Raw genomic sequence first — 27,167 nt, 5'->3', positions numbered from 1 at the left:
ATATATATATATATATATATATATAGATGTATACGTGTGTGTGTGTGTGGAGGGCATCTTTAGCTCTATGCCTCTTTTCCTCGGCAACCATAAAACTGCGCCACAGAAATGTGTTATTGGCATTACTTGATTTAATTTTTTTTCTTTTTACGGAAATGCACGCCCCAATAAAATATTGCAGCCCTTCATGTTACCTCTTCCGCCCCTCAGCTAGAGACACGTTCGACGATGGTTTGTTTGGATTGAAGCCGTGCCCACCCCATGTAGGCACAACGGGGCGCACTGGAGGTGAAGAGAAAAGCTGGAGAGAGTTGCCGGTCTTCCAGCAACCTCCTCCGGGTGTTTCCCTTCCCGCTGATGCTTGCGGCACGGGACCAAGGGGCGGAGTACCATCGGATGGGGAGAGTTCAAGTGCTGGTAGACGCTCGAAATCTGCAGACATCTCCGACATCATAAATTCCGACATCGGGCTCATATCCTCCAAAGTTCTCTCTGCCTCACCCCGCCAATCAGTGCGGTAGCGTCGGAGGTACTCCTGCCACGTAGAATCTTCGGTACTGCTGCTAATACTCGATTCCCGAAGTTGCCGTGACTTCCGCAGCCGTGCAAGTGTTGGTTCGAAAATCTTCATTGTGGACGCAAGAACAATGTCGCTCAGGTCAAGAAGACACAACTTTATTGTTGCATGAAGTGGTACGTGAGCAAAAACTCTGTAGCGTTTCCTGGATGCCTCGTCCTGCGTAAACGTCGTAATCTCCTCTACCGGAGCCTCTACAACGTTGCGGAGAGGCGAGTTACGGGCCTCAGCATCCACACACAACATTTTGTATGTGATGGGATGCATGTAATACGCCTGCCCGTCGGTCTCCCCATAAAATTCATAAGCCATGTTTGTTTCCGTACCCGGTGTTTTAGGAGCAAGAGGAGGGGAAGAGCGAGTTTCACCCGCCGATTGTTGCTGTGGAACTCCCTGCAGGGTAAGTCGGAGAGCGTCTTCGGCCCTTTTAAGTAAGTCATCATCAAATGATGTAAACGGCCTTGGCTGCGCCTCAAGCATACTTATTTGCCTCGTTATTGCTGTGCATTCGTCCTCACGCAATGTAGCTTCGCCGCTTTCCGTGGAGATGACGTACCTACTGTATGTTGCGGACGGCTCACCGTAGAATGGAAGACGGAGTTCGTCATCGGTAAGAGTCGTTTCCTTCCAGCAGGGATCATCTTGCCGAAGCAAGATACAAGAGTCTCCTTTACGCTTCAGCATGGTGAAAGAAGCCCTGGCACCCACGGATGGCGGTTCTACCAACCTGACCATACAGGGCCGTAGGGAGGCCACGGTAATAAAGTTGCTGCACACTGGACAAGTCCGCTGCTTGCTCTCCGCTTTTCGCCTAGAAATGTACTGCAGTACACAAACCAAGCAAAAGACATGGCCACAACTCGTGATACGCGCTGCCTGTGGCTCCTCCAGGCACACCGGGCAGTGAAACTCCTCCCACGTCCCCCGTGCCACCACTGCAATAATGAGATCCCACGGGGGCGTTGTACCACTCAGTCGAAGGGCTTCAGTTACCTGGTGTGGCCTCTGCGGCAAACCAGGGACAGCTCTGAGTTGCTGAGCGTCATGCCGGAGCACAAACTGGAAGTTGTGCAAAATGTATGCGCGTTTCAAAACAGCAGGATCAACAGGAACTCTCCGAGTTGCCACAGGAGTACGTACCGCGTTGGACGAATCCGCACGGTATCCATACTGAAAGTTGCTGATGTCCTTTACTTCTACGCCCCGTTTGGACTTCTTTTTCTTAGCCATGGGGGACAGCACCTAATGAACGAATACTTTACAGGTGTGTTGTACCTCTCCCTACAAACACCTTTCTTGTGATGATTTGCTATTTGGCTCCGTGCGGGTGCCGAATCCGATGTAATGTACCCTTCGCTGTATATACTCCTCCTTCCTACTCTACTCACTGAGATTATCGGTAACACAGCAACACCACAAAGCAACCTGCTGTGGGGTGTTGAGGCAGAAAAATGTCCAGAATTGAATGGAAAGAGTGCACTACCCTCTGCACTAATTGCTTCTGCTAGTTCCTTTCAAGTCCCTTGATTTTGCCGATACGAATCTCACCAGTAGTCAATCAAACGAAGGGGACCGCACTTCACCTACGTAAGAGAGTAACAAAGAGAATTAAAATAAAAACGGAGAACAGTGTTTACGAGTCACAGTCATTACACGAGCACTGAGAGATGAAGACATGAACGTGGGGAAAAAGGGGGGCTGTGACAATCGCCTGCGGATAATTGCACACACATTCCCCCACATGTGCATGCGCCAATGCCCGTACCGTACCGCACCTCACACACTCAACCCCGTGTCCATAAGGAAGTACGTTCCCGAATTAACCGTGTATCCCTTCTGCCTCATCTCCACACGAAGTGCCACACAGAGCGGATACACACCAGGTCCAAACAGAGGTAGACCAATTTGATGACGCCACGGGGGCATTCGATACTTGGCGAATACACGGGGGGCGGCAGTCACAACAACAACCGATTCCCCACTCATGACATCATCATGTGCCAAGGTCTGTTGAGCAGCGATGGTAAAGTGACATTGTTTTCCACTAGGAACATGCGGTGCGAGGAATCCTGCCACTGCTAGAGAACGGCAGAAATCTGCTACACACCTGTCCACCCGCCACGGCGGCACCACGTCCTCCTCAGACTCACTACTGTTTGTAAAGAGTGCTTCCTGCATGAAGCAGCCATCGGAAAGCTTTGACACATTTCCAATTAGCGACGCACCAAACGCATCTCCATCAAGACAGCTATGCGGCTTCGGCCACGCTAAAGCGTCATGCTGCGACGGAATGTTGCAAGAAGGATCATCAGCTTCTCCTGTGCATATCATTGTGGCAATGGGTTGGTACACTCCATTGTAAAGGGTTAAGCGCACATCCCTTTGCTTGCGCTGTGGCGATAACGACAATTCAACAGCCCCAAGTGCTGGATGCTGTCCGCTAAAAGGCGTAAAGAACGTGTAATACGCACAATTTAGAACTCCAACCCTCTGCCAGAAGTCTTCCATTGGCGCATGCAGCATTTTCACGTGGTTGTCTCGCACCGGCCGCGGTGTTGTTGCAAACTCAGCTAGGCTGTGCAGGAGTGAGTGGAAGTACAATCCCGGGATGCCAGCGTGATGAAGAGGAAACTGCTGAAATGGCATAAGGGTCGGTTGCTGGAGAAAGTTGACTGACAGCGCTGGGCCTGAAAGTGTTTGGTATGGTTGCGCAGCCGCAACCAACAATTTCCAGGGAAGATTGACGGAAGTCCCCTTCAGAGGGCTGACAACCGACGCCATCCTGTAACTATATATCTTTCGATCAATTCACAAGAAGGTGAAAATGAAAAGCGTAAACGATCACAAGGAAACGCACTGAATAAGTTAAGTAATAGTACTAATCAGGAGGGAAAAGATCTCCTGTGTTTTTTTCAACTTCTAGCCATTTCCAGTATCACTTACCACTTATGCCAACCCTCCTCACTTTCCGCCAACAGTTTTGGCGCCACTGCGCATTTTGTGTGCTCCACAGAGACTAGGAAATCCTCACCCAACATAAGGCATGCTATAAGGCAGACGACACCTACAGTGGTTCACAATGACGAAAGAATCTGAAAAAAGGTAAAAACAAAAAAACATCATACGCCGGTTTAGATGGATAATTTAGGGAGGATGGGGCAAACACCTCCCTCTCCCGTTCACAAGCCAACGCTAGGCACCGCTAGCCATACATAAAACCATCACCGATGGCAATGCAAAGACATAAGGGTGTGAACTGTAAGTCAGGTGAAAAATACAAAAAAAAAATAGATACGAAGCGAGGGTGGGAACAAACTATTGGGGGTTTGTCATACGCAATCGTCAAAACCTGGCACACAATATTATGAAAGTAACAATGCAAACGAAAACAAAACGAAGGCATGTGCGACGTCCAACACAAGATTCTTCTCTTCTTCGGGATGTTAAGAGCAAGGGGCCGCAGTCGCAAGGTTATGCACGTGGCGCCTGAACTTCTTTATACTTTGGGCTGCAGTCTGTCCACTACTGTCTCCAGAGCACGAGATAAAAATGAAGAGAGGAAAGGGATGATGGCATCCCCCACTTGTCAAAACCGGTGTAACCACTATTTATACTCAAAAGAAACACGAACTAGATATCTCAACACGCATTGACGGACGTCATATATGATGTGTTCAGGGTATATTAAAGAAGTGGAGCGCGAATCCTCCTTGATGCATCCCTTTGGCCACAGCACACCTTTCACAACTTCCGCCCCTTTAGGATCGGGATACATGCGTCCAACACCCTTGGTGGAGTTTGTTCCTTTCTCTGGTTCTAACATGTAGTGTGCATTTTCATACTCCTTCTGCTTCCCTAGCGCTACTTCACAGAGTAGCAAAAGGCCCGTATTAGTGTCACGTGGTGGATGGCAATAATTCGCAGACTTGGAGCACACATCGGAGAGGTATATCCCCTTCCCAAACATATATCCAGTGCAGGGAGCCTCCGGAGGTGCGATCCGAAGCCCTTGTGAAAGGATACCAAGGAAGTTTGTAATACGTGAGCCGTGCCACAGCATTTGGCGATTGTCCATTTTCTTGAACGGTTTGTATCGCTCCTCTTCGTCCTCCCGCCGCAGTGTAAAGACTTCCACCACCTGAAGGGTATATGCGTCGTGGGTAGGTCCTTGAGTGTTGCGAACATACTGGACAATACGTTTGTATACCTCGCTTTGCGGTTTTAGTGGCTGGATCGCACACTTCATCTTTCTGTAGATATTGTCCAACGGATGCAAGGCCTCATCGTCTTTCATGTCCACGAGTGTTGACGCAACCTCCAACTCAGCCAGTGTTTCCAGCATCTCCCTTTTCTGCCGAACCACATCAACTGTATTGATGACTGGAGGCCGCCTGGTGCCAAACGCGTGAGGTATTAGCGTATAAAAGCGACTGGACAGTTCCTCCAGTTGTTTCAGTGGCCGCTTAAGCTTCTTCTCGATTTCCTTCAGTACTTCGTAGGCGCGCAGGATCTGCGCCTTCGATATTTTCCCCAATGGCATTCGTTCGGTGTCCACCTCCAGCTCTCGGAGCACCTGCGACATCGACTCCCTGCACCCAATGAGTCGCATCAAATCTTGAACTTCTTTGGGTAACTTTGACTCTCTCACCGGTTTCTCCGCTTTTTTCTTCTTCCCCGGCTTTTCCCCACCAGCGTCATCGTCATCATCTTCCCCATAGTCAACCTCCATGTACTCATACTTCCCGGGAACCTTTTTGAAACGTCCACGGTCGACCCAGTCATTGCGTGTCTTCTCGCGGAACTTGGAACAAAAGTCCTGCTCCGCACTGCGCGCATCCAAGTACGGTTCCAACATGTATTGCCCCACAGCGCCCACACGGCCCCACCGCGCAAAGATAAAGTAATTTTTGCGCGCGTCATCCTCAAGTAGTTGAGTTATGTAGAACTTATTGTTATTACTCGATATGTTTGTTTGATTCAGTGTAAACTGAAACACGGTGCCGTCTCTCTCGTACACATGGCAAGTGTCCACTTTGCCCGAGTGCACGTCGACAACGCCGCGTCCCTTCCGAAGAAATCGCTCCCGCTTCCCCCCTGTCACCGGCGCTTGCGTGGTTACAGCAGCATCAACTTTCTTTTTCACCCCCGCCGCCGCAGTTGTTTTGGTAGGCACTGGCTTGGTTACCACAGGTGTTTTCTTGGTTGTCTTTTGCTGTCCTTTTCTCGCTGTTGACTTCTTTACTGGAGAAATTTTAGCGGAAGCACCTTTGGAATTAGCACCACCGGTGGCAGAACGCCTTTGTGTTGACTTTCCTTTAGCCGCCATGATATAGTATACGCCTTACAACTTTTTTTTTAGCCACTGCTACTGTAATAGCCAGCTATTCTCCAGCTTTCCGTAGCCTGCCTCTTTGGTCACCGGCTTGTCAACACTTCAATGCATGATGACCAGGTTAAACGAAAGATCAGAACGAAAAAAAAAAGAGCAATAAAAGTAGAGAGCCCACAAAGGCAGAGACAGAAACAACCTCTAAAAGGAGACGCAAAATATCTACCGCCAAACAAACTTCGAAAAAATAACCCCGTGCACACCTTTCCCAACATCTCGCCCGCTCTTAGGCGCTCAACGACGGTAGCACCGAAATCGCGTAATTTTATTCCCCAAAAAGTGGCAACAGTAATAATTAACTAGACTTGATACCGGTCACTCAGCCCATTTAGCTTTTCAGCTGCGGGCTCTTTACCAAAATGGTCGAGTTTCGAACTGCAAAACAAAAAAGGTCGTGCCTCCAACTGTGCCCCGCTCCCTCCTCTTCTTCTTATCAACATTTATCATCATATCGTCGGTGTCCCGTGGCTCCACCCACCTGCGCAGCAGCACATGTGCCCACTGGGCAGCGGAACCCAACCGATGGAAATGAGCACCGTGTTTGAGTCTTCAAGGTAAAATCGCCATTCACACTCCATAATCAGTGATCTTCACCACACCCAGTTTTGATAGAGTCCAACACATCCACATCGAGATAGATAAAGAGGGGTCAAGCTACAAAACATGGTCATGTAATCACGAAAAGAAAAAAAAAATGGCACTCGACCACAAGACGTCCGGCATTAAAGTCAAAAAGGGGGGAAAGTAACATGTATAAGTTTCAGTGACAAGGAACCGAAAAAAAAAAAAGAGAAAAACACTACGTAACTCTCACTTTGTGTTGCTGTTTTTTTTTTGTTTGCACTCCGCGCTTAGGTGTGCGTCGGCACTAGCGCCGGTTCTGTGCCGGGACTGAGGTCCATGTTCTCCAAATCCTCAATTGCCATTGCGATAATTTCCTTCACATCTCGGTTGAGTCTACCCCCATTTGGGTCCCTCACCCGTCCATACTGAATATTCAACAGTTGCATCAGTACCTCCTTACGCAACTGGTCGGGATCCGGTACATAATTTTGCAGGTATGCCCCGCTTGTGTACTTCAATACCTGTGTTATCTCTAGAGGCACGAGCCAGTCTGCAGGATAATAATGGCGTGTTTGTTCCCACAGAAGTAGAAGGTCGTCGTGTGGTGCCTTCCCCTCTCGCAAAAGAACACTGCGTTGATGCAGCAGCGGCCAGGGTGGTCGTCGAGGGTCATTCCTCCGGCGCCGCTCGTCCTCAAGCTCATCGGGAAGCTCCAGTGGCCCAGCCTTTTTCGTTTCCTTCACGGTGAAAACAGAAAGGAATGCCGTAGAGGCAATAAAGCCAAAAAGGAAGAGCGACTTTATTGTGTACGGTTGATACGGTTGGCCATCTGTTCTAAAGAAGTGCTTCGCGCCCACACAAATAAAACGCGTTCGACGTAGCATTCAATCCACGTTTGATCAAACGATGTTTTGGTTCTCCACTTCAATGCGCCTTCCTTCTGCGCAACAGCTTGCCGTAGTATTACGCCTTATAACGGCGCCGGTAGCTGTGCCGCACTCGTACGGCTACGTTGATAACAGCCAAGTAACAAAACTGCAATGAGTTCCACTTCCTTTGTGCCTGTCACGGTGGGCGGAAACGCGCACAAGCGTACGCATATGAAGTAGGGAAGAACAAAAGGGCGCTGTCGGTAAATCAGAGTCGGAAAACGGAAGGGACAAACTTACACAGAGGAACATTGCACAAAAACAGAACAAGAGGAAAGAAACCTTTTTGATGTATCTTGAAAAAGGAAGAAAAAAAAGAATGCGAAACAGAGAAACGGGTTTCGTATGTACTTTGGCAAGGGATGTACGGTCCTCATGACAGCTTTTTCTTTGAAAACTGCGACTTTTTCCTTCTGATGCTCCACCTTTTCTGTCAAACCATTTCCACCCGCGACCACTAATCACCTCTCCATCAGTGCCATCCGCAACATTTGCCATTGTTCACCATGTTAAGATCAGTGGACGGAGCAAATATTGATGCAATGGTGAGGGGTTGGAACATAACGAAACTATATATAGTCGGCACCATGGCACTTCCAACAGTATGATCACACGCTCGCACAGGCGAAACGAAGCAAAATTCAATATTCAGAGGCAAACAAAAAAAAGGAAAAAATGTCTACGTGGTGAGAAAAGATGCAACCAACTCTTTCTCTCTTCAACGCGCACGAACAAAATTCTCAGCCCTCATCACTTGCCCAATATTATTTCCTTCTCCTTTCTCTATATATGCATTTATTTATTCATACCTCACTTCGCTCGGATAGTTATCCAACGAAAAGAAACTTGTAAGGTTGTGCATGCGCGCGCTAGTTGCATCACTTCTCACACCCATTGGTCTCCATTGATCTATTCTTTCGATGCAGAGGTTTTGTTCATTGCGCATAAATTTCACTTGTTTGTACATTCATGCACATAGATATTAATATTATCAGCCTTTTGATGCATATGCTCCAGGGCCGAGACGGCTCGTGCTCGAGGCATTTCTTTTTTCTCCCAATAAACGCCTTCCCCACTCCCCAACACAACAACAAAAACAACGGTAACGTACACAACACATCCCCACTTCTTCGTACCCCACACGGCAAAACCTCGACGAGCACCAACACCATCAGCTGGAGAAACATAATGGTAAAAGAAAAATTGAACAGCGCAGTGGGGCACACGAGTTGAGCATATAAGCAAGCAATCAAACAGTGGAAAGAGGAATAGAAGGCAAATGGTTCAATACGCCTGCGGGGCCTTCCAGTATGGAAAGGAAATGTAAACTGTGTGTGAGGAAGCAAACACATTCTAGAGACAATTTTAAAAGCTTGCTTCTCCTCTAACCCCTACAAATCTCTGAAACTAGTGACGAAGAGGTGTGTGACATAACGGGCAGTTACGGAAGCGGTCGGTTTCCACGTCAAGAAGTCGGTGGTGACACACACTACACTGCCAGAACTCTTCTGAAGTAATGCTACGACCGGAATATATGCAAACGTGGAATGGCTGCTGACAGCGCACACAGGCAGATGCCCATTCTTTATTGTGAGCCTCACACTTATGACATTTCACACGGTCAATAAAGTTATCTTCCGGCTTATGTTGAGTGAATATTTTGCTGGCGAGATCCGCAAAGCGACGACGAGGTTCCGTCAACGTGACGGTTGGATAAGTCATTTGTATGGCAGACACGGCACCCTTTGACGGATTTGTCAGCTGTAAAGAGGTTGTAGTACCATCGAGACGAGTAGTGCCACTAACGCCCCCGGCCCCACCACCTGCCGGACCAACGCCATGTCCAACTTTGGTACGGCAAGAAACATCAAGGTCCGCTATCATATCCATCATTTGTAGTTGCACAGCACCCCTCGCTTCACCCCCTTCTGATTGACTCTGCTCATCCATTTGCTCCGCTGCCTCCAAACGAGTAAAGGCCTTACTGCAAATGCTGTAGTTTTTAGCCAGGTATGCCGTAAGCGCAATAAGGCTATAACTGTCAACAGGACTTATGATATCATCATAATCCATTAACCGCATGGCTACATTTAGTGCGTAAACAAGATTCCTATTCAATATGTGTTGCTGACAAAGCAGGAAGAAGTGGTATGCCTCTGCACCACGCCACGCCGCATCAAACGCCCGCTCTTGGCCCTTTCCACTTTGTTCTACGTCTAACAACGCCTCAACAGCTGCTGTGCCGTTTCCACTGAGCGTCATTTTTTTCTTTCGGTACTTCTCCACTTCCAGTGCAGACAACACATAAAACTTCTTTGCACTAAGTGGATTAGTTGTGGCTGCGCGCTGCCCAAGTCCCGCAAGCAACCGCGCCGCCTCGTCGTGCTGCCCGGCCTTGCGGTACAACCCAATAGCTTCAGAAAGGCGACCGCTGTCAACAAGCCGCGTAGCGTGCCGGCCCAACTGTTTGCTAACGTCCGTCAGTTTGTACTCCTCCGCAACAGCCATAACGCAGTCCCATTGATTTAATTGCGTGCAGCTCTCCACGGCCAGGCGAGGTTCACCAGCTGCCAAATATGCGCGCAATGCCTCTTCACCGAGGCCAACGGAAAGAAGCATTTCACCTAACTTCAATAAAAGCTCACGATCGTGTTCGGCGTTCTGGATGAGTTGCACGAGGAGATCGTAATCCTCCTGCAGGAAAAGTATGTGGGCGAGCTTATGTAGCTGCTGGCTCTGCGAGTAGTACTGAGCCGCTTTGGTCCATTTCTGCCGGTCGGCATAGAAGTCGCCAATGTTCTCCCACGCCCGCCTCATGTGGGACTCATCACCACCACCTTCCTGAACTAACTGCACGACACGGAACCAGTCGCCAAGGCGGTAACGCAGCTCCAGGGCAAGGTCTTTACGGTCAATGTCCTTGTATATCTTTTCCGCCTGGTCAAAGCGATGGTAATAGGTGTGAATCTCAGCGCGTTGCTTCTGTGGATCGTCCAGTGTTTTGATACGCTTAACAAACTGAATCGCTGGGTAGTCTCCACAACGGATAAACGCAAGTTCTGCGCTGTCGAAGTCCAGTTGCGCGAGGGCGTGCTCAGCAAAAAGAGACCACAGCTTTGGGTGCGAGTGTTCGTCCATGTATCGTAACGCGTCTCTTGTTGATGCGGTCTGCATTACCTCCCGCGCATCCCGAAGTGCACGTGTGTCATGATCGATAACATACTCCCTTCGAGGCCTCTCCGGGTCCTGTTTTAACTCATCCAACAGCAGTGACCGGACCTTTAGCGATCGGAACTTGCATATGTGGGTACTGCAGGTAATCGGCTCTTCCGACTCCGTGCCGTGATATATGTGGAGGCGAGACCTTTCCATAACAGCGAGCATCTCGGGATCATCCTGTGCCCACTGGACATTCCACACGTCCTTCCGCTCAAAACCGGGTTGGGGAACTAGTTTACTCGGAGCGAGAGACATCGTTGTTGGGTCGATGTGAAACATGCGCATTACACCAACGACATCAATTAAAACAAGACGCGTGGAGTTACAGTTAACCGCAATGCTCTGTGGACGGCACGGCAGAACAGCTTTCCCAACCAACTGCAGAGGGTTAAAGCGGTACAGCTGTAGCAATCCCGATTCGCGAGCCACGAACAGAAAGTCTTCACTAAGACACACGGTGCAGATAAGATCATTCGTTAGAGCTGTTTGCGTAGTGAGGGCAGAAGGTGTATCAGCCCGTACAAAATCATCGACGTGCACGACCCGGTCGTGGGTTTCGCGGCGGCTCATCTGCACAGAAACAGGATCAAGGGCGTCCACCACGACGGACGGATCGCGGAACTGCCAGATGTAAATGTTCTCCTCGTCTGCGACAACCACGTGAGAGGAGTTCAAACCGCTCACGATTGGCTCCATATCCAACATCCTCGACTCAATAGGACACCCAATGGCATTCACGAGTTGCACAATGCAGCAACGCTCTTCACCTGGGGCATTGACAATCAGGCACGCATTCCTGCAAGCATGTATATGAAGTAGCCCACGTATGTGGCGAATGACGCGCTCGTTGTTCCTCGTGTTCCAAAACATTACGCTGCTGTCTGTGCGGTCGGGGCGGTTGTATGCAAAGACAACTGTTTTGTGGAAGTAAGCGTATTTGTAGTCACATCGTACGTTCGCAAAGTACATGGCAGCATCAACTGCGACGGCAACGCGCAAACCGTCGCCCTCCCAGGTGATACCGCCGCAGAACTTACCATTCATACGTAGTGTCCGCATATGAACTCCGTCACCATTGTAAATCAGTGTCAGCACCGAGGAGGCGGAGCCATCTGCCCCCGCATCTCCCCCGGTGGCGCCTCCCTGCGCCGACGTACCTCCATCCCCAGATGCACCACCAGTGGCGGGTACACCACATACTGCAAGCATTGTCCCTTGCGGATTCCAAGCGATTCCCGTGACGTTGATCCCAGCTTCAACAACGCGGGCTTCATGGTCTGTTATGCCGCGTAGCAAATGTAAGCGGCCGTTCTTGTAGCATACCGCCAATGAGGGAAGTGGTTCCGGCCTGTCGACCCATGCAGAACTCCATTCTAACCCAGCGAGTGGCACTTTATTAGCCTGATGTGTAATGGCCACTTGATTTACAAGGTGGCCAGTAGCACTGTCGTGCATCTGCACGTCTCCAGACTTGGTACCGAAGAGGATATAGCGATCATCGGGGCTCCATGTAACATTGGTAAGTTCACACTTCAAGTCTTTTCCCCACAGACGGTTGCCATCCACACCACCAAGAATGACGGCCCCATCTTCATAGACAATGCACACCTTTGTGCCGTCCACACTCCATGCGAGGTCACGCACAGTGCTCTTATTGCGGTTGTTGATCATCTCCTCCAACCACATTCCCTTGTGAAGCATCCATACAATAATTTGCCCCCCAGCGTCACTGGAAGTAAGTTTGCGGTACTGGTGGTTCCATGCTACCACCGACACGTCAGTTTCGTGCCCTTCGAGTGTTTGATTCATTGCGAGTCCACCGCGCTGCGATCCGCCGCCATCAATTTTCAACACTTTGAGCAAACCACCTTTTCCACCCACTGCCAGCCATCCCTGTTCCTCGTTCCACGCAACTGCTGTGACAGCCACTGTTGAAGGGATGGCTACTCGCTTGGTTAAGTAGAGATGCATCGCTTACTCTGCAACTGCCTTTTCGCCTTCCCAAGCAACAGTCCTGTTGATGCCGCTGATTCCTACACACTTTTTCCTTGCTTTGTGTATGTTTTCGTATAAGCACGCTCTATTCCCTATACCCTTCTTCGACCCCCCAAAAAAAAAAAAAAATAGAATCCACTTCCAACAAGGCAGCAACCTAAACGCACACATAAGAAGTTAAATTGATAATTAAGAAAGGGAAAGATGTGAGAGATCGTCGCACGGTAAGAGGGAAAACGAACACAAACAGCTTACGAAGGTCCTAGAGAGTTTGTAATGTTGAAATTGCCGAGTCAGGAGCCGTAAGAATACCCTGTCGTTAATCATCCACACTTCAGTAACTTACCCACGAGGAAGAAGGGTCAGTTTGCGCTTGGAAAATTGTAAAAGATGCGGGGTCAAAGGCCATTTGTATAAGTATTTCCATCCGATTAAAGTTCAGCATCACAACAATAAGGGGGCCAGCGATGACGGCCTACTCGAGTTCCTTTGTTGTCGAAGCCTTTTCCATCTTACATGCCTCTGCTTCCCTCCCCAGACGCTTGCAGCATTTGTAGCCCCACCTAAATTCTTTTGTATCAAAATAGCTTCCGTAAACATACAAGTGGCCATTTCGCGTTGCCGGGCCTAAAGCATGAGATGATGATGGCGCGCTAGTGGCGAGTGTATCTTCATCTGGTGCTGAACAGCTGGTGTACGCCGAAGCCGCAGCAAGAGCTTCTCTCATTTTCTGCGCGTTCCCAGAGGAAACAAGAGTAGAATCACCGTAAAGGGAACGTACCAGTCTGTCATGAGCCGTTTCTCCCACACTCTCACCACCGCCGCTGGGGTTACCACCACTGCTGCCAATGGTTTGTTGCTGCTTTTCTTTTTGGAGTTGTTCGTCCAACCTAAAGTCCACGAAAGATGAAGACTCCCCCTTGAGAAAACGAAGTTGCATTTCAAGGTAGGTGTAATAATCTCCCGATCGGTAGCGCTGCAGATCGCCTTGAAATATTTTCGTGGGATCAGCTGCGTTGGGATTGCCGCGCATCGAACCCGTCTTGGGATCAAAGAAGAGTCCATCATCGTCCAGGTTATGCAAGTGCTTCGGTAGTTCCTTAATTGCCACACCACCGCCACCGCCAGAAACCGCTGTCTTCGAAGCAAAAACATCCTCGAGTTTCGATCGCTTCTCTCCTCCACTTCCATCATTATGCCCACCCTGATCTTCTTGATCTGCTACACCGCCATCCTGGTTCATACTTTGAAGTAAGTCAACCCCAATGCCCATCGCGTACCTGTCACGTTTTTGCGCGTAATTTTTTTCCACACATTCTACCGACATACTAACACCCGTTACCTTGCCGCTATACATTGCGCCGACTTTTTTCCGTGGTTTATAGCATTCATGCGTCTTGTGAGTGACGCTGCCGCAATTGCCGCACGCACCAGCCACATATGTTTTCGGCTTATCAAACACCTTAACGGCGTCGCGCTGATCATTCAGAGCTTCAATAGCCTCCACATTCTTCTGCCGCTGATGTTCGAGTGTTGGTCCGGTACTGCCGTAGTACCATGGTGCTTGAGATATGAGGTGAGGCACGTTGGGGCTAATCTCCTGACCCGACACCGCGTCCACACAAAGCGGAGCAAGCCCAAACTTTCGTTTTTCCTCCAACTCACGCTTCTGCCGCAGCCGCTGCCGCACAGTCATGCCGGCTTGTTCATCCGTGTTTTCTTTCTTGTTGTTCAGCATGGCACTAAAAGATATGCTGGAGGGTACCTCCACATGCGTGTAAATGAGACGTGAGGGAAAAAGAACGTGTGTGTTTCAAGAAAGAAAATCACCACTGGTTTTAAAACAAAAAAAAGATAGCAGAAGCAGCAGTGGTTTAATGACCTTTTAGAGGCAAACGCGTGCGGCCCCCACAATTCACTCATCCAAAGTGCGGTAGATTGCCAGTACCGCCTGTACCCTCCATAATTTTTTTTTCGTTAGAGCCAGGGTGGCACTACCGAACTCCCTTCCTTTTGAGCCACACTTTCCTCGAACACACCTACTTCGAAAGCCACTCCAACCGTCTCACTGCAAATACCAGGGACTAAAAGGTGCACAAACAAGTGACCGCGCTATTTCGAGACACCATCTCTAATCAGTCTGGAAGCGCGAACAACGAAGTAATGAAAACACTACCAACACCACACCAAGTAACCCCCTCCCCCCTGACTGCTGATATTACCCTCTGGTATCCTTCCTTCTCTTTTTTTTTTCATTTCATCTTTGCTTTGGTAGGAAATGAGGCAAAGAGGAAAATACTAGAATACCTCCGAGAGGAATTAGCATTTGTGTTGGACAGTGCGTCACGCGCATACGCCCGTACAAAAGCAAGGTAGATAAAAGATTGGGAACCTTGAAGAAAGGAATGGGAAACACCCACACGAGCCCCACTAAATACCACCTGACATTCACAGAATCGTGTTCGAAAACAGTTGTCCGTTGTTTTTGCTTTCGTATGGGCGCCATCGTCACGAACATACCAAGTCGTGAATTATGTTCACAACAGCTGCATTTACGAGTTTCTCCTCAATAATTCCAAATCACAGGTCTGTTGCGTCAGATAATTATGCTTGCGGTGTAGACCCACGGGAAATATACAACTGGTACAACGGGGGACAGAAGTTAGGGCCATAAAAGTCGAAAATCTCCTCAATTTCTTCGCTACCCGTTGGATCCGCAAAGAAGTCGTAGTGCAGGGCGAGACAGCGGTTAAACACAGGTGTTAATATCTTTGGATCGCGTACTTGAAATTTAGCTAGTGCCCACAAGAGTCGGCGCGTCTCCCCTGCATCCAGTAAGCGGCACACGTACACGCTGCGCTCTGAGAGCGCAACAGCCATATCCTGTTGAAGAAAATTTGTGCGGGCAAAGGCGTGGGCGGTATTCACAAGGCCCATGGCATCAAACTGGTCCGCAATGCTGGCAGCGTGAGAGGCAAGCCGCTTAAATAGCTCTTCGTCCTTCAGCCCAAAGTGTGCAAGTGCGGTAACTGTTTTGGAAATATCCCGCGCGTCGTGGTCTTGTACTACAGCAAGCGCACGCTCTGCTAAGTTGTCAAATAACTCAGGGTTATTAATGCCAATGCGCTGGAACGCATTGAGGGTTGTACTGATGTACTGCGCGTTAAATTCATCAATAAGCTCCACCGCGCGGTTCGTAAGAACACCAAAGAGCTGATCGTAACGGATGCCAAAGTAAGCAAAAGCCATGAACATGCTTGCAACCTGTTCGGCATTCATTTGATCGACGTACTCCATGGCCTTGGTGGCGAACCTCTTGCTTAGTTTCGGATCCTTCAACCCAATTTTAGAGAATGCCACGATGAGAGGCACCAACTCATTTACAGTTACACGTTCCCGTAACGACATCGCTCGGCGGGCGATGGCACCAAAAAGGAATTTATCTCGGTAACGTAGCCGCGAGAAGGCGTTGGCAAGTATAACTAAATGTGCCGCCTCGAACTCACCTACGCGGGCGAGTGTTTGCACCCGCCGCGATAGGAAAGCAAAGAGTTTTTCGTGATTAATACCTGTCTTCGAGAAGGCGCTTATAATATTCGTTACATCCTTAGCATCAAGAAATTTGGCATTGCGAGCGGCTTTCTGTGCTTGCATTTCAATAACTTCACGCGCGTCACGCGACTTCAGTGTCGCACAAGCGGTAACGACGATAGGCAGCACGTCCACTGTTATAAGTTTGTCGTTTTTCAAACAGTAGTCGATGCACTCCCTCACTAACTTTGCATCACTCTCCATACCAAAGTAAACGGCAGTATTCAGCAACAAAGCGACTGAACGAGCGTCGAGGTTTTGACCCGCTATCGATGTGGCGAAAAGCACACGGCGTGCCTGCTGCGCTAACATGGGATTTCCACCGCGCTCCTGGTGCAGTTTTTTCATTTGCAGGGCCTCTGTTGCTATATTGCGAGCAGAGAGGTGCGATACACTCTGTGGATCACCCGCCAGGGATAACTCCGCTCCATGAGTTGTGCCAATGAGAGAGTTGCCTTGATGGCGGGTCATACCAGTCACAACAGTAGGAAAAGCGGAAAGGGACTGCTTCATTCGAAGGCAACCTTGATGGCGCAGAATACACCGACGCAACGCGCTCCGCATTCTTCCGGTACAGCTACTTCCTTGATCTCAATGTGCAAATCAAGAAACAATGATCATGAGAGAAAAATGGGAGCGTGTCGGTGTTCCTGTTCATGAGATAGCGTACGCAGAAAAGAGATATTAACAAAAAAAAAGTCACGACGAAAATGAGGTAACGTGGTCGTCACATCCATCATCGTCTCATACTTTGGTAGATCCGCCGCAACTCGCTCGTCACCCCACAAACGAACTACCAGGGACTGAGCTCCACTTCAGAAGCTTTCATTAACTATGTGGACACACCCCCCGGATTTAAACTCCTCGAGCGAAATATTGCACAATGAAAAGGAGTAACATACAACTCCTTAGGTACACGTTGCAGCACCTTGTCTTCACGGCTAAGCTTAGTCATAGCGTCGTTCGTCTCCTCACACTGTACCACGTACCCGTCATCAGCTGGGAAAAGTTGTTGGAGCTCACGCCGTGAGAGAGAGTAAGGTGGACCTCGTATTTTATTCCCTTTCACTCTCCCTGTGCGAAATATCCCCTCTACGTACATCACGCCATCATCAGCTAGAGCCTGCTTCAACAAAAGTGCGTAGTCTTCGCGTTGATCGCGGTTAAGCGAAGTCATTCCTTGACGCTCGTATATGAAATCAAACTTCACACTTTTGAGTGAACCATTCCATAACTCCGGTGAAAACACGTCTTTCCAGTGAAGATGGATCCGGTCGTATGCATCTTGAGGAAGAGCGCGTTCCGTCCGCTCCACGCAAGATCGCATAGCCGTTTCCGATGCATCAATCGCATCCACTTCAAAGCCGCGCACTGCTAGTTCCTTTATAATTGGTGAGTCGCCGCATAGCGGCACCAATGCACGCGGCCGCAACGGTTTCTGTGACGATTTCTGTAAGAGTTTGAACGCGGTCGCATCGTACAAAGTGCGACCTGTGACATTACGCACAAAGTCGAATGCGCCAGTGTAGAAATCGACAGTACTCTCACCAGCCCGCCAAAGTGGGTTCCCCTTACGCCATTCATTTTCCCACCACTGCGTTGACATGCGTGGCATGCTTGACGGCGGCTCCGGCACGAACTTGTAACCCAACATTTCACGATATTCATCGATAAACCATGGTCCAATAAAAACCGCAGCACCTACAAGGATACCAGCAATTGCAACCCACCCCTGCAACCGGGTCGCAGTGATAGCACGCGGGATCCACCCACCTTTGCCTCGCCTCCTGCTAAAACGATTCACAAGAATCTGGCCATCAATCTCTTCACCTGTGGGGATTCGAAACCCTGAGTGCAAAAACCAGCTGCACCGCAACATGACTTGCACAAACTGCTTCTCAAGAGAGTTACCCTGTATGAGCAATCTTCGGTGGAAGCCAAGAAATACTCTGTTTTTACCATTAAGAAAGATACACGATAAAGGAGTAATAGGACACAAAAAAAAAAAAGAAAAGCGGAGTCGAGGGGATAGTGATCGCAGAGTTAGTAACAACGCACCAACTGGGTGTCTGTCAGTTATCATACTGTTGGGTTGTTTCCAAAAAAAAGAAAACACAAGTTATTTTCCCCAAACCCTAACCCTTTGGCGTGCCGCAGGCCTCTACCGCAGCTGACGCTGACGCTGGTGTCGGTCCTCCTTTTTTATTTAACCCTTCGCACATTGTGCCTTTGTAACCAGTTTATTCTACATCGTACAGTTGGGAAGCCTTTCGGTTTTGTTGAATCAGCCATTCCATATACATCCGAAAATGCCCCACTATACTTTCACATCTCTGACTGCCACACGGAGGTACTGACGGGTATCGAAAAACACTGTCAACCCTCGGGTGTTCACTTAGTTTGCGAAACGAGAAGAAGGAAAGCTGTTGGACCACCAAGAAACAAATAAGATCTCGTAATGACCGCAGCTTCGGACAACTGTCATACCATCCGCAACCTCACAGCATTTTAACCATGCATATCACTTATAACTAATTCCCTTGCTTTTTTATAAGGGATGATCCGAGGTATTATCTCAGCCTGCGCTCGCCGATCTGCGTTCTTTAGCTACCAATATTGTTCTCACATCATCATGCCCTCTGTCGCGCGGTGGGTGAATGTAAGCCGCGGCACGATATGGAGGCGGAGGTGCTAAGGTGCTCTCCCATTGGGTTTGACAGTGGCAACCTCGTGGGGGAGCGGCGACCCAAACGCCGCTCGGGCGAGTTCGCACTGGTAGTCCCCGTTACCAATGAACGCCGCGTTGGCCGGAGTCGCCGTATGTTTGTTGCACCCTTACCGTGTGCCAACTGAAAGCTGGTGTGAAAGAGCCCCAATGGGTCACCACCGCTGCAATTAGAAGCACGAGCAGTCCGTGCATACGGAGAGGGGTCCCTAGTTATTTTTAACACCATGGGGCGGGCCTTATCTGACCCCTTAGGGGATGTAGCCCCCCGGGTGGGTGTAAGGTTACCGCGGCGCCTACTTCCCGCGCCCACGGTAACAATGATGTCACGCTGGGCAGCCGCTTCATTCGACCTCCCCCGGCGGCTGGCAACTGCAGTGGCAATCCTTCCACCTTGCTCTCCCAGAGAAAATTTTTCCCGCCGAATCGTTGATTTGATGGGCGACCTGATCCGCTGCGGTGAAGCAGGGTCGTCACCTTCTTCGCCGCCCCTCAAGTTGCCAAGTAATTCGCGCAGGCGAGCGACCTCATCTTTCAACTCCATGACTCTCTGCAGGCGCATTTGCGCTAATTTCTGTGTGTCAAACAGTCTCTGCCTTAGAGAAAACTCAACACTATTCTGAACTTTAGTGGACGGGGGCATGGCAACGATATTTCGCGACCTTGACATTGTCCAACACTGAAACCGTTTCCACTACCACTGGGGTAATATTAAATAGTTAGAAGGAAAGAGGAAAATTTAGGGGGACAATTATCCAGAGAAAATAGTCGAAAAGTGACAGCACAATTGACAAGTAACGGAAAGGTTAAGAAGCAAGGAGCGAACAACTTCAAGAAATTACCTTCGCATAAAGGAGCAACGAGAAGGCCAACTACACACTAGCAAACAGATGTTGAGGAAGAGAGCACACATGCACACACATGATTGTACACGCGCGCAGTGCTTACGTCAAAAAGGAAAGAGGAGGTCGAACACCATCGGAGTTAAGGCTCCGTTACGTTACCTCCACCTCTTCTCGACCCACCTTTCTCTCTGAAATCAAAAAGAAGCACCCAACCGAACTTCAGCGTGCGAGCTCATCGCCGATCACACGCGCATCTCATACTCTCATAACACACTTCAGAAAATTACAGTGCGCCCACACGCATACGGGCGCACAAAATTACACTTTTAAACAATTGTAACAAAGTTGGTGTTGCTGCATGTACTTCCATTGCTTTCCCCTGCGGTGCACACAAATCTATCCTTTTAATTCTCCCTTTTCTTTTTTTCACTGCTCTTTTGCACTATGTCCAGATCAGGCAACTTCAGAGGAGCTCGGAAACCATCCGCCCGCTTTCCCGCTGGAGGACTCTCACTGCCGAAACTCAAAAACTACAGTAACTACAAGTATTGTTAGTTTCCCATACAGTTGATACGATACCATCAAACACCAATCCACATATACTGGGGCAAGACCGGTTCCCGTGTTGCACGATAACAACCTTACCATCCAAGTGGCACTTGGCGCTGACAAACATCGGCACCCCCCTACAACGTTAAAACAGGCAGATATGGGATGGCAATCAACCGCACACAATGCAACGCACCAAACCGCTTGCAGCGGTGATAAAAAGCAAGGTGTTACATATAAATACTTAGACAGCCCGCAGCAGTTGGACAACCTCGTGCCGCTTGATATCCAAGTTTAGATTGGCGTACATCGACCACTGCAATATAGACTCGAGGAAATCAAACTTCTGCAGAAACATCGCGCTAAAGTCACTCCACGCTCTTTGGAGCAATGTACAGTGAAGGGCCACTTCATTTTTACGTCGAGCAACATCACGTAGAAAATGTTTCTTCATTCTCCCGCTGCTTGCCGGAATTCCGGAGCGTATTTCCTCCGGTAGTGAGGTGAGTAAAAGCTGTAAAGCGCTCACAGAAAAAGCGGCATGGCTGCGTAAGTCATCCGGAGTGTGCACCTGGGCCAGATCCTCAGCAACAAGTGTAAAGGGACCAAATTCAGGGAATTCCTTCACAAGTACTGCACGTGTCAGATACAGTTCACGGTAGCGGTCACGCAGAGCACACGAAGAGTCGTACCTCTCCCTCAGAAGCTCCACCGCGTTAGACATGGGATGAAGTGATTCATAAAAGAGACAGAAAAAAGCTTGGTGGCGGTACTGTTGAAGAAAACCGTGCTCCGCAGACTTTGCATTTTCACCACCAGCATTGAAAATACGGTTTGCACGGCGCACAATGCATTCCAACCTGCTTAATTTTACCTCATAATTGGCCTCTGACTTGGCAAGATTTGTAATGCAGTTAAGGGATTCGAAGCACTGGTCCACGAGGGTCAGTACAACCGAAGCGTACTCGCTGTGGGTACGTACTGCTACCGGGAGGGAATCGTGCATTGTTTCTAGTCTTTGCACAAGAGTTGGTAACCCTGAAAAACAACTAAGCAAACCAGACGGATCAACGACATACCGCCGCACGCACGTCTTTATCGACGCCGTCTGCTCCATGATGCTTTGTGAAATTAGTGATGCTACAATTGGTTCGAGGGCCTGCAGTATCGATTGGCAGAAAGAGCTCGAAGCAGTGGGTGTGCCTTCACGACGATAGGCCTTGATCATAACCATGGCGGGCAACGCATTCAGTCTATCACATCGCTCGCCAATGTACTGCACAAGATCAACCAATTCTTTCTGCAAATAGCACCCCTTTTGGGCATCTTCCTGCCCCTTTTCCAACTTGGTACACACTTTTCCTTCGTTCTTGTCGGCAGTGGTGGTATCACAATCAACATCCACTCTTGCGGATGGTACATCATCTTTCTCGCTATGCTTGGCACTGGGTGCCGCTGTGTTCAAAGCACCAGAATAAAATTGGACCACTTTATCGCCACCAAAAAGCTCCAAAAGGGACTCGCGCAGCAGTCCGGCTTTATCTGACTCAGGAACATTTGATAGAGCGTCACTAGCTGAGGGGGCAAAATCATGGTGATTTTCTTCACCTTTGGAACACTCTTCACGCCCCTCCACTAAACCGAAGCAACGCCGCAAAGTGTCCTCCTCCTGTAGGACCATACAGAAAGCCGCCTCTAGTGTCATAGCAAATGCTACATCAGGTTTTAATTGGCCGTTTGTTCTACTGACAGTGGGAGCGAGCAGCGACGGAGCTGGAGTTGGAGAATTATGACCCACATTGGCGGCTTGTGTGTGTATCGGGTCGTAGAGCCGAAGCGTATCGTCACACGCAACGGGTAAGTCAACAAACAACTGGCCTTCAGTGGGTGCGCTAATGTTTAACCTGCTGAAGCTGCCGCTCATGTGGCAAAACGAATGCGGGTAACCTAGAGGGCTGCATGTTGGTGTCCACCGCAAACCATCACTGTTCGCCAAACTACCTCGCCGATGTGGAGTCTCCGACCTTGTCGATTCCGACCCGGAGAAAACAATCCCATCGGAAGAGTCACGCACCCCAATGAGAAACGGTCTATGCGAACCGACCTTTTTAAGTTGCCCACGAAGGTACTTAAAAAAGTTCTGCATTTCTCGGGCGTAAACGCGCTGCATGCACACCCGGTAGCGGCGTAAGACCGCGATGAACCCCTCAAAATCCACGTACCTCAAGGTTTTGATAAGTTCCTGAAAACTCGTCATCATGTTCGTAACTCCCAAGTGCATTTTCCATATTAGTTGATTTTTCGTGCTAAATCGCCGGGGGTCAGTAAGATATAACTTTTCGTGACGACTAATAGCATCTAATATATACGTCTTGGTACGGTGAGCAATCGCACGGCGCTGCTCAGCGAAGAACGCACGGCGAGCGGCTACTAAAGCAATAGGGTAATCTGACTCGAGTTTTGTGTTCTGCAGAAGTGACGTGATGAGCCCTACGGCGTCGGATAAGCGACGCACATTGCTTTCGTTAGAGAGGAATTCTTCCAAATCCTCGCTGCGTGCTTCGCCCACCCGTTGGAGCAACGCTGTAACCTGTGGTGGTAAGTTAAGCTGCCCTCTGACTACTTGTAGCTGCTCCTGCAGTTTGTGAAGGTTCTGTTGTTTCCGTTGTAGGGTGTTGTGTTGATGCTCAATTCTCTGCAGCTGTTCCTTCTGGGAAAGAATGCACTTGGAGTACTGTGCAATACGTGCTTCCATCTCCCCCACATCCTCCATGATGCTCGAAATGTGTTCACGCACTTCCTCCCACGCACAAGCAGAAATCACAAGGTCATTCACGGATAGCAGCTCCGCTTTTTTCTGGTGTGTAGACAACAGTTTTTCGGTAGCACGAATGTCATCGAAACTATGTGGCCCCAGGAGCGCTTGCAACTGCTGTTCATCCTCCGTAGTAAGCGCACGATGCTTTACCCGCCTTTGGCTTTTCACATGCGCTACAATATTATGTTCGGTTGCAGCACCAACCTCGTCCAGGAGAAGCGCCTGCACACCATCGTGATCAGTTGTAGCACCAGGGGTCAGAAGCTGAACGTCACGCAGGACGCTCCTTACGGCGGAGACAAACATCTGGCGTTGAATATACGATCCAAACCTAACTGAGAGCAAGCCGCTGCTTCCAAAATTGAACGTTGCGTCAAAACCTTCCTCTTGCGCAATATCCACGAGACGGGCTACACCAAACACTAATTTGATATTAGTTGCCTGCTCCGCACCTACCTGAACAACGTTAAGCGTTGCATTCGACGTCGGCGATCCGGTGGGAGCTGCAGCAGAAAATGGACGACACAGTGCTAACAAACGCGGTCTCGGTGTCTTAAAAGGTCTTCTCCGACCAATAACTACCACAGCCTCACATGCCAGTACCTCCTCATGCCTCTGTCGAAAGGTGAGCTGCACAACTTGCTGCAATTCGTCATCACTACCTGCTGGCATCCCTCAAAACAACCAAGCACACCCCACAACGGGGTACGTCTCGCTTATTTTATGGCGCCCTATACTCATATCAAAGCGAAAAAAAAAAGTTATTCCGGAGGGAAATGAAGCAATAAGATGCAAAAGAAGGCGATGACAGTTCAACTATCCCTCCACACGTCGCTGTCACGCAGCACCTCTTCACTTTTTAAAAAAAGAAAAATGACAACAAACCGCATCAAACGATGCACGTTCATCTTATTCCACTCTATGGAATCATATTAAAAGACTGTGGGCGTCGGGGGGAGTGGCATTGGTAAAAGAAGTAGACCAGGAGGACTGGGCTGCACGCGAAATTCCTGAAAAAGCACAGTTCCATTAGGATCCACGGTCCCACACAGTAATCCACCGCAAGAGTGGCGACGAATATCGGGTCCCCCAAGCTGTCGCTCTTCCTCAAGCAGGGGATCTTTTCGCCGTGTGAGTCTTCCGTACGTGGCGTTCATGAGATCATCGGCAATGGTAAAATTCGTGACATTCTCTTGCTGATCATTGTGGTCTTGTCGGCTTTCTTTCTTCCGATTGACCTCCATATTGTTTTCTTCGCTATTTCCTTTGATGTTGGTCACGCGCAGTTCCGTGGAAGGAGTGAACAGTTGAGCGCGTGTACTATACACCGGCATTCGCACGGGGTATCTGTATTTAAGAGCCTCGGTCTTTAGTGGGTGGGCCCCAGCGTACGCCGCATAGTCAAAGGGCGTGTCCTCCAGCCCTTCACGATAATCCATCAACATTTGTGAACTTTGCTTCTCCGGTCCCGGGGCTGGCTCTTCATGGCAGTCGGTCTCAGCAATAAGTTTGGCCTTGCGCGGGTCCATACGCCTTCCCGCGCACAACCCCTTGATCGTTAACGGCGGGACTACATCAACAGCACGTAACACCTTGTCCAGGGTGTGCGTCAGTGTATACCTTGTGGGAGAGCACACCTCACCTCCACGCTCAGTTACTTCGTTGCAGGCAGCAACAGCAACTGCGTCAGCAGTTGTCAGTCCGGCCTCCAAGACAGGTGGACAAGCACAAGTCCCGGGACTGGAGGTCAGCGTCGCATCCACATCAACGGCAAAGTCACCCGCAGCATCACGACTGATTGAGCGAAGGTTCTGTTCGCTGGGTGGTGAGCTCTGAATTGCCCCATTGGTGATGCGGTCGGCCGCTACATCTGCGGTCGCATACCCAGCGACGCTGACGCTGCTCGGTGAGCTCGATCGACTAGAACACGAGCTGCCATCATCAGAAAAGGTTTCGGACTCTGTAACCGTGCCCGATGGTGACCTGGTTCGAGCGCACGTCGGCATATGATCACTTCTATCTCCAGAACACTCAGCCATATGAGCAAGCACCTCATTTGGTGTGTCAAAAATTTCCTGGTAATCCCCAACATTCTTATTGTCGCTACCTTCCCGACAATGTGTGCGAAGGTTCACTGGGTGTCTGGAGGGAAGGGTTGATACGCGAGACGGCAGAGGATGAGATTCATCGTCCATCATTATAGTAATCTCCTCCTCCTCCTCTTTTCCGCACTCATTAAGATATCCTGGGTTAACAACCTCACTGGAAGTTACTTGAACAATCTGAGGGTTGTCCAGACCCATTGATTCATGTGTTGGCCTGGGTGCCGCAGACGTGGCGGTAGGCGGTTGCACATTAGGCTCGGGAAGTTCTTCCTCACCGCTCAAATCACATGCTGGCTCCTCAGGAAGCAAGTCCGTGGTGGTCCACTTCCATACATCGCCAGAGGAGGTTACAACCACCAGGGTGTCGTCGTCAAACAACTGAACACAAACGACAGCAAACCCAACGTTGAACCTTACTCGCTCCACCACCTCACGGCCTGTTTCATCCATAGTCATGAGGATTACAACGCCGGAAGCTGTTCCGCAGGCTATGAGGCCAACACAGCAACTTAAACAGTTTATCTGCGTGTCTAGTTGTACTGAATTCGAGCAGTCCCACACGGTACCGTCGGTGGGACAAGGGGGTGCTGCAACCTCTTTGTTCGGTGGAGCATAAACAGTCAGTACGGTCGGAAGACAGAGTAACATGAAACCTCCGCTTAGTTGTGAAGTTGTAACAGACTGCAGCGAAACCGCCGCCTCTGGGCCTTGCGCAAGTTTTGCGATGATGTCCCCTCCACGGAGGGATAGCACGTAGGAGTGTTGGTCTACAGATGAACAGACCACGTATGCACGCTGTAGTGTAATACATACCACCGTGTCTGTGAATACAGACCTGCGCCACTCAATCGTCGCATCACCATCTGTGGCACTAGGTGACCGCCACAGGGTTACTTGCCCAGAGCCCTCCCCGCACACAATGTAATCACCATCACAATACACAACACTGGGGCGGCTTTGGAAGGTTGCAAGAACACTCACAGTACCTTGCTCCATATCAGCCAGCAGGAGTTCGTTCGAGTACGCAAGTGAGTAGAGCAGCGAGTGGGCACCTTTGGTAGCGTAGAGGGAGGGGGCAAGGGAAAAGCAACGAAGTTGTGACTCCAACGGCATATTTCCCAGGTGTGTAAGGAAAACACGAAACGCTCCCGTGGAAACGTTGACGAGTTGTACAAAACCGCCTTTTGTGGTCAGAGCAATACATTCAGGGAGAAGACGGCTACTGGACACGCGCATAACCTCGCAACGACATTGTTCGAAGCGCCTCAGGTGCGCTTCATCTTCCAGTTCGGAAGGGTCTAGTTCACGGAGCGTCAACATTTTCCTTCACACTCTCTTCTATGGGTTGCGAGGTTCGGCTCACACAACCTTTTCCACTTGACAGAATTATGTCTATGAAACGTGCACCTGAGTGCACTTGTGTGTGTGTGTGTGTTTTTTTCAAAAAACAAAAGATGATCTTCAGCGGTTGCGCTGCAACAGTACAAGATAATAATATCAACTGCCCCTTTAGGCGGTTTCTATCTTATTCAAAGAAAACTCTGTGAGCCCTATATACACATGATATATAATCATACATGAGGGAAAACAAAATGGGAAAAGAGAATCAAAACCAAATGTTCGTGAAAAAGAAGATAAGGGCAAGTAAGAAGTACGCGGTGTTACCAAACATCACCCACAGTGAAGGGAATTAGGAGTACTTTCAATGCACATAATGCGCCTTAACTGCTCACTTTTCCCCTTCTATCCCGTGGCGAATGTAAAAAAAAACACGTCGATAATTAGACGAAGGACCAACCGTACCGCCTATAGCATGCGTGTGCTCGTGCTGAGACTCCTTCGTTTTTTGCTTTCCCTTCTC

General features: G+C 49.4%; 11 protein-coding genes across 11 annotated transcripts; all 11 read right to left on the bottom strand.

The window, feature by feature from the left end:
- Positions 1-190: 190 nt before the first annotated feature.
- Positions 191-1,807, bottom strand: TEOVI_000701400 (Zinc finger, C3HC4 type (RING finger), putative; the record flags this gene model as incomplete). The annotated part of the gene is made up of 1 exon (XM_067220646.1): positions 191-1,807. One exon carries the CDS (start codon positions 1,805-1,807, stop codon positions 191-193), a length of 1,617 nt encoding a protein of 538 aa, XP_067076747.1.
- Positions 1,808-2,353: 546 nt separating this feature from the next.
- TEOVI_000701300 (uncharacterized protein) lies at positions 2,354-3,358 on the bottom strand (the record flags this gene model as incomplete). The annotated part of the gene is made up of 1 exon (XM_067220645.1): positions 2,354-3,358. One exon carries the CDS (start codon positions 3,356-3,358, stop codon positions 2,354-2,356), a length of 1,005 nt encoding a protein of 334 aa, XP_067076746.1.
- Positions 3,359-4,181: 823 nt separating this feature from the next.
- On the bottom strand, positions 4,182-5,903 carry TEOVI_000701200 (poly(ADP-ribose) polymerase, putative; the record flags this gene model as incomplete). The annotated part of the gene is made up of 1 exon (XM_067220644.1): positions 4,182-5,903. The coding sequence occupies one exon, from the start codon at positions 5,901-5,903 to the stop codon at positions 4,182-4,184; it is 1,722 nt and encodes a 573-aa protein (XP_067076745.1).
- A 914-nt stretch (positions 5,904-6,817) lies between these two features.
- On the bottom strand, positions 6,818-7,414 carry TEOVI_000701100 (MIX protein; the record flags this gene model as incomplete). The annotated part of the gene is made up of 1 exon (XM_067220643.1): positions 6,818-7,414. The coding sequence occupies one exon, from the start codon at positions 7,412-7,414 to the stop codon at positions 6,818-6,820; it is 597 nt and encodes a 198-aa protein (XP_067076744.1).
- A 1,452-nt stretch (positions 7,415-8,866) lies between these two features.
- TEOVI_000701000 (Putative intraflagellar transport protein D4) lies at positions 8,867-12,649 on the bottom strand (the record flags this gene model as incomplete). Its single annotated transcript, XM_067220642.1, has 1 exon — positions 8,867-12,649. The coding sequence occupies one exon, from the start codon at positions 12,647-12,649 to the stop codon at positions 8,867-8,869; it is 3,783 nt and encodes a 1,260-aa protein (XP_067076743.1).
- Positions 12,650-13,148: 499 nt separating this feature from the next.
- On the bottom strand, positions 13,149-14,411 carry TEOVI_000700900 (uncharacterized protein; the record flags this gene model as incomplete). The annotated part of the gene is made up of 1 exon (XM_067220641.1): positions 13,149-14,411. One exon carries the CDS (start codon positions 14,409-14,411, stop codon positions 13,149-13,151), a length of 1,263 nt encoding a protein of 420 aa, XP_067076742.1.
- Positions 14,412-15,277: 866 nt separating this feature from the next.
- On the bottom strand, positions 15,278-16,828 carry TEOVI_000700800 (guide RNA binding protein, putative; the record flags this gene model as incomplete). Its single annotated transcript, XM_067220640.1, has 1 exon — positions 15,278-16,828. The coding sequence occupies one exon, from the start codon at positions 16,826-16,828 to the stop codon at positions 15,278-15,280; it is 1,551 nt and encodes a 516-aa protein (XP_067076741.1).
- A 268-nt stretch (positions 16,829-17,096) lies between these two features.
- On the bottom strand, positions 17,097-18,143 carry TEOVI_000700700 (Thiopurine S-methyltransferase (TPMT), putative; the record flags this gene model as incomplete). Its single annotated transcript, XM_067220639.1, has 1 exon — positions 17,097-18,143. One exon carries the CDS (start codon positions 18,141-18,143, stop codon positions 17,097-17,099), a length of 1,047 nt encoding a protein of 348 aa, XP_067076740.1.
- Positions 18,144-18,894: 751 nt separating this feature from the next.
- On the bottom strand, positions 18,895-19,659 carry TEOVI_000700600 (uncharacterized protein; the record flags this gene model as incomplete). Its single annotated transcript, XM_067220638.1, has 1 exon — positions 18,895-19,659. One exon carries the CDS (start codon positions 19,657-19,659, stop codon positions 18,895-18,897), a length of 765 nt encoding a protein of 254 aa, XP_067076739.1.
- A 968-nt stretch (positions 19,660-20,627) lies between these two features.
- On the bottom strand, positions 20,628-23,873 carry TEOVI_000700500 (Exocyst complex component Sec3, putative; the record flags this gene model as incomplete). The annotated part of the gene is made up of 1 exon (XM_067220637.1): positions 20,628-23,873. The coding sequence occupies one exon, from the start codon at positions 23,871-23,873 to the stop codon at positions 20,628-20,630; it is 3,246 nt and encodes a 1,081-aa protein (XP_067076738.1).
- Positions 23,874-24,133: 260 nt separating this feature from the next.
- TEOVI_000700400 (suppressive immunomodulating factor) lies at positions 24,134-26,626 on the bottom strand (the record flags this gene model as incomplete). The annotated part of the gene is made up of 1 exon (XM_067220636.1): positions 24,134-26,626. The coding sequence occupies one exon, from the start codon at positions 26,624-26,626 to the stop codon at positions 24,134-24,136; it is 2,493 nt and encodes an 830-aa protein (XP_067076737.1).
- Positions 26,627-27,167: the final 541 nt, after the last annotated feature.

Source organism: Trypanosoma equiperdum (assembly GCF_001457755.1).
Source record: "Trypanosoma equiperdum strain OVI genome assembly, contig: ctg_1192, whole genome shotgun sequence".
NCBI lineage: Eukaryota > Euglenozoa > Kinetoplastea > Trypanosomatida > Trypanosomatidae > Trypanosoma > Trypanosoma equiperdum.
The sequence above is the reverse complement of the archived record's forward strand: the minus strand, read 5'-3'. Positions and strand labels throughout refer to the sequence as shown.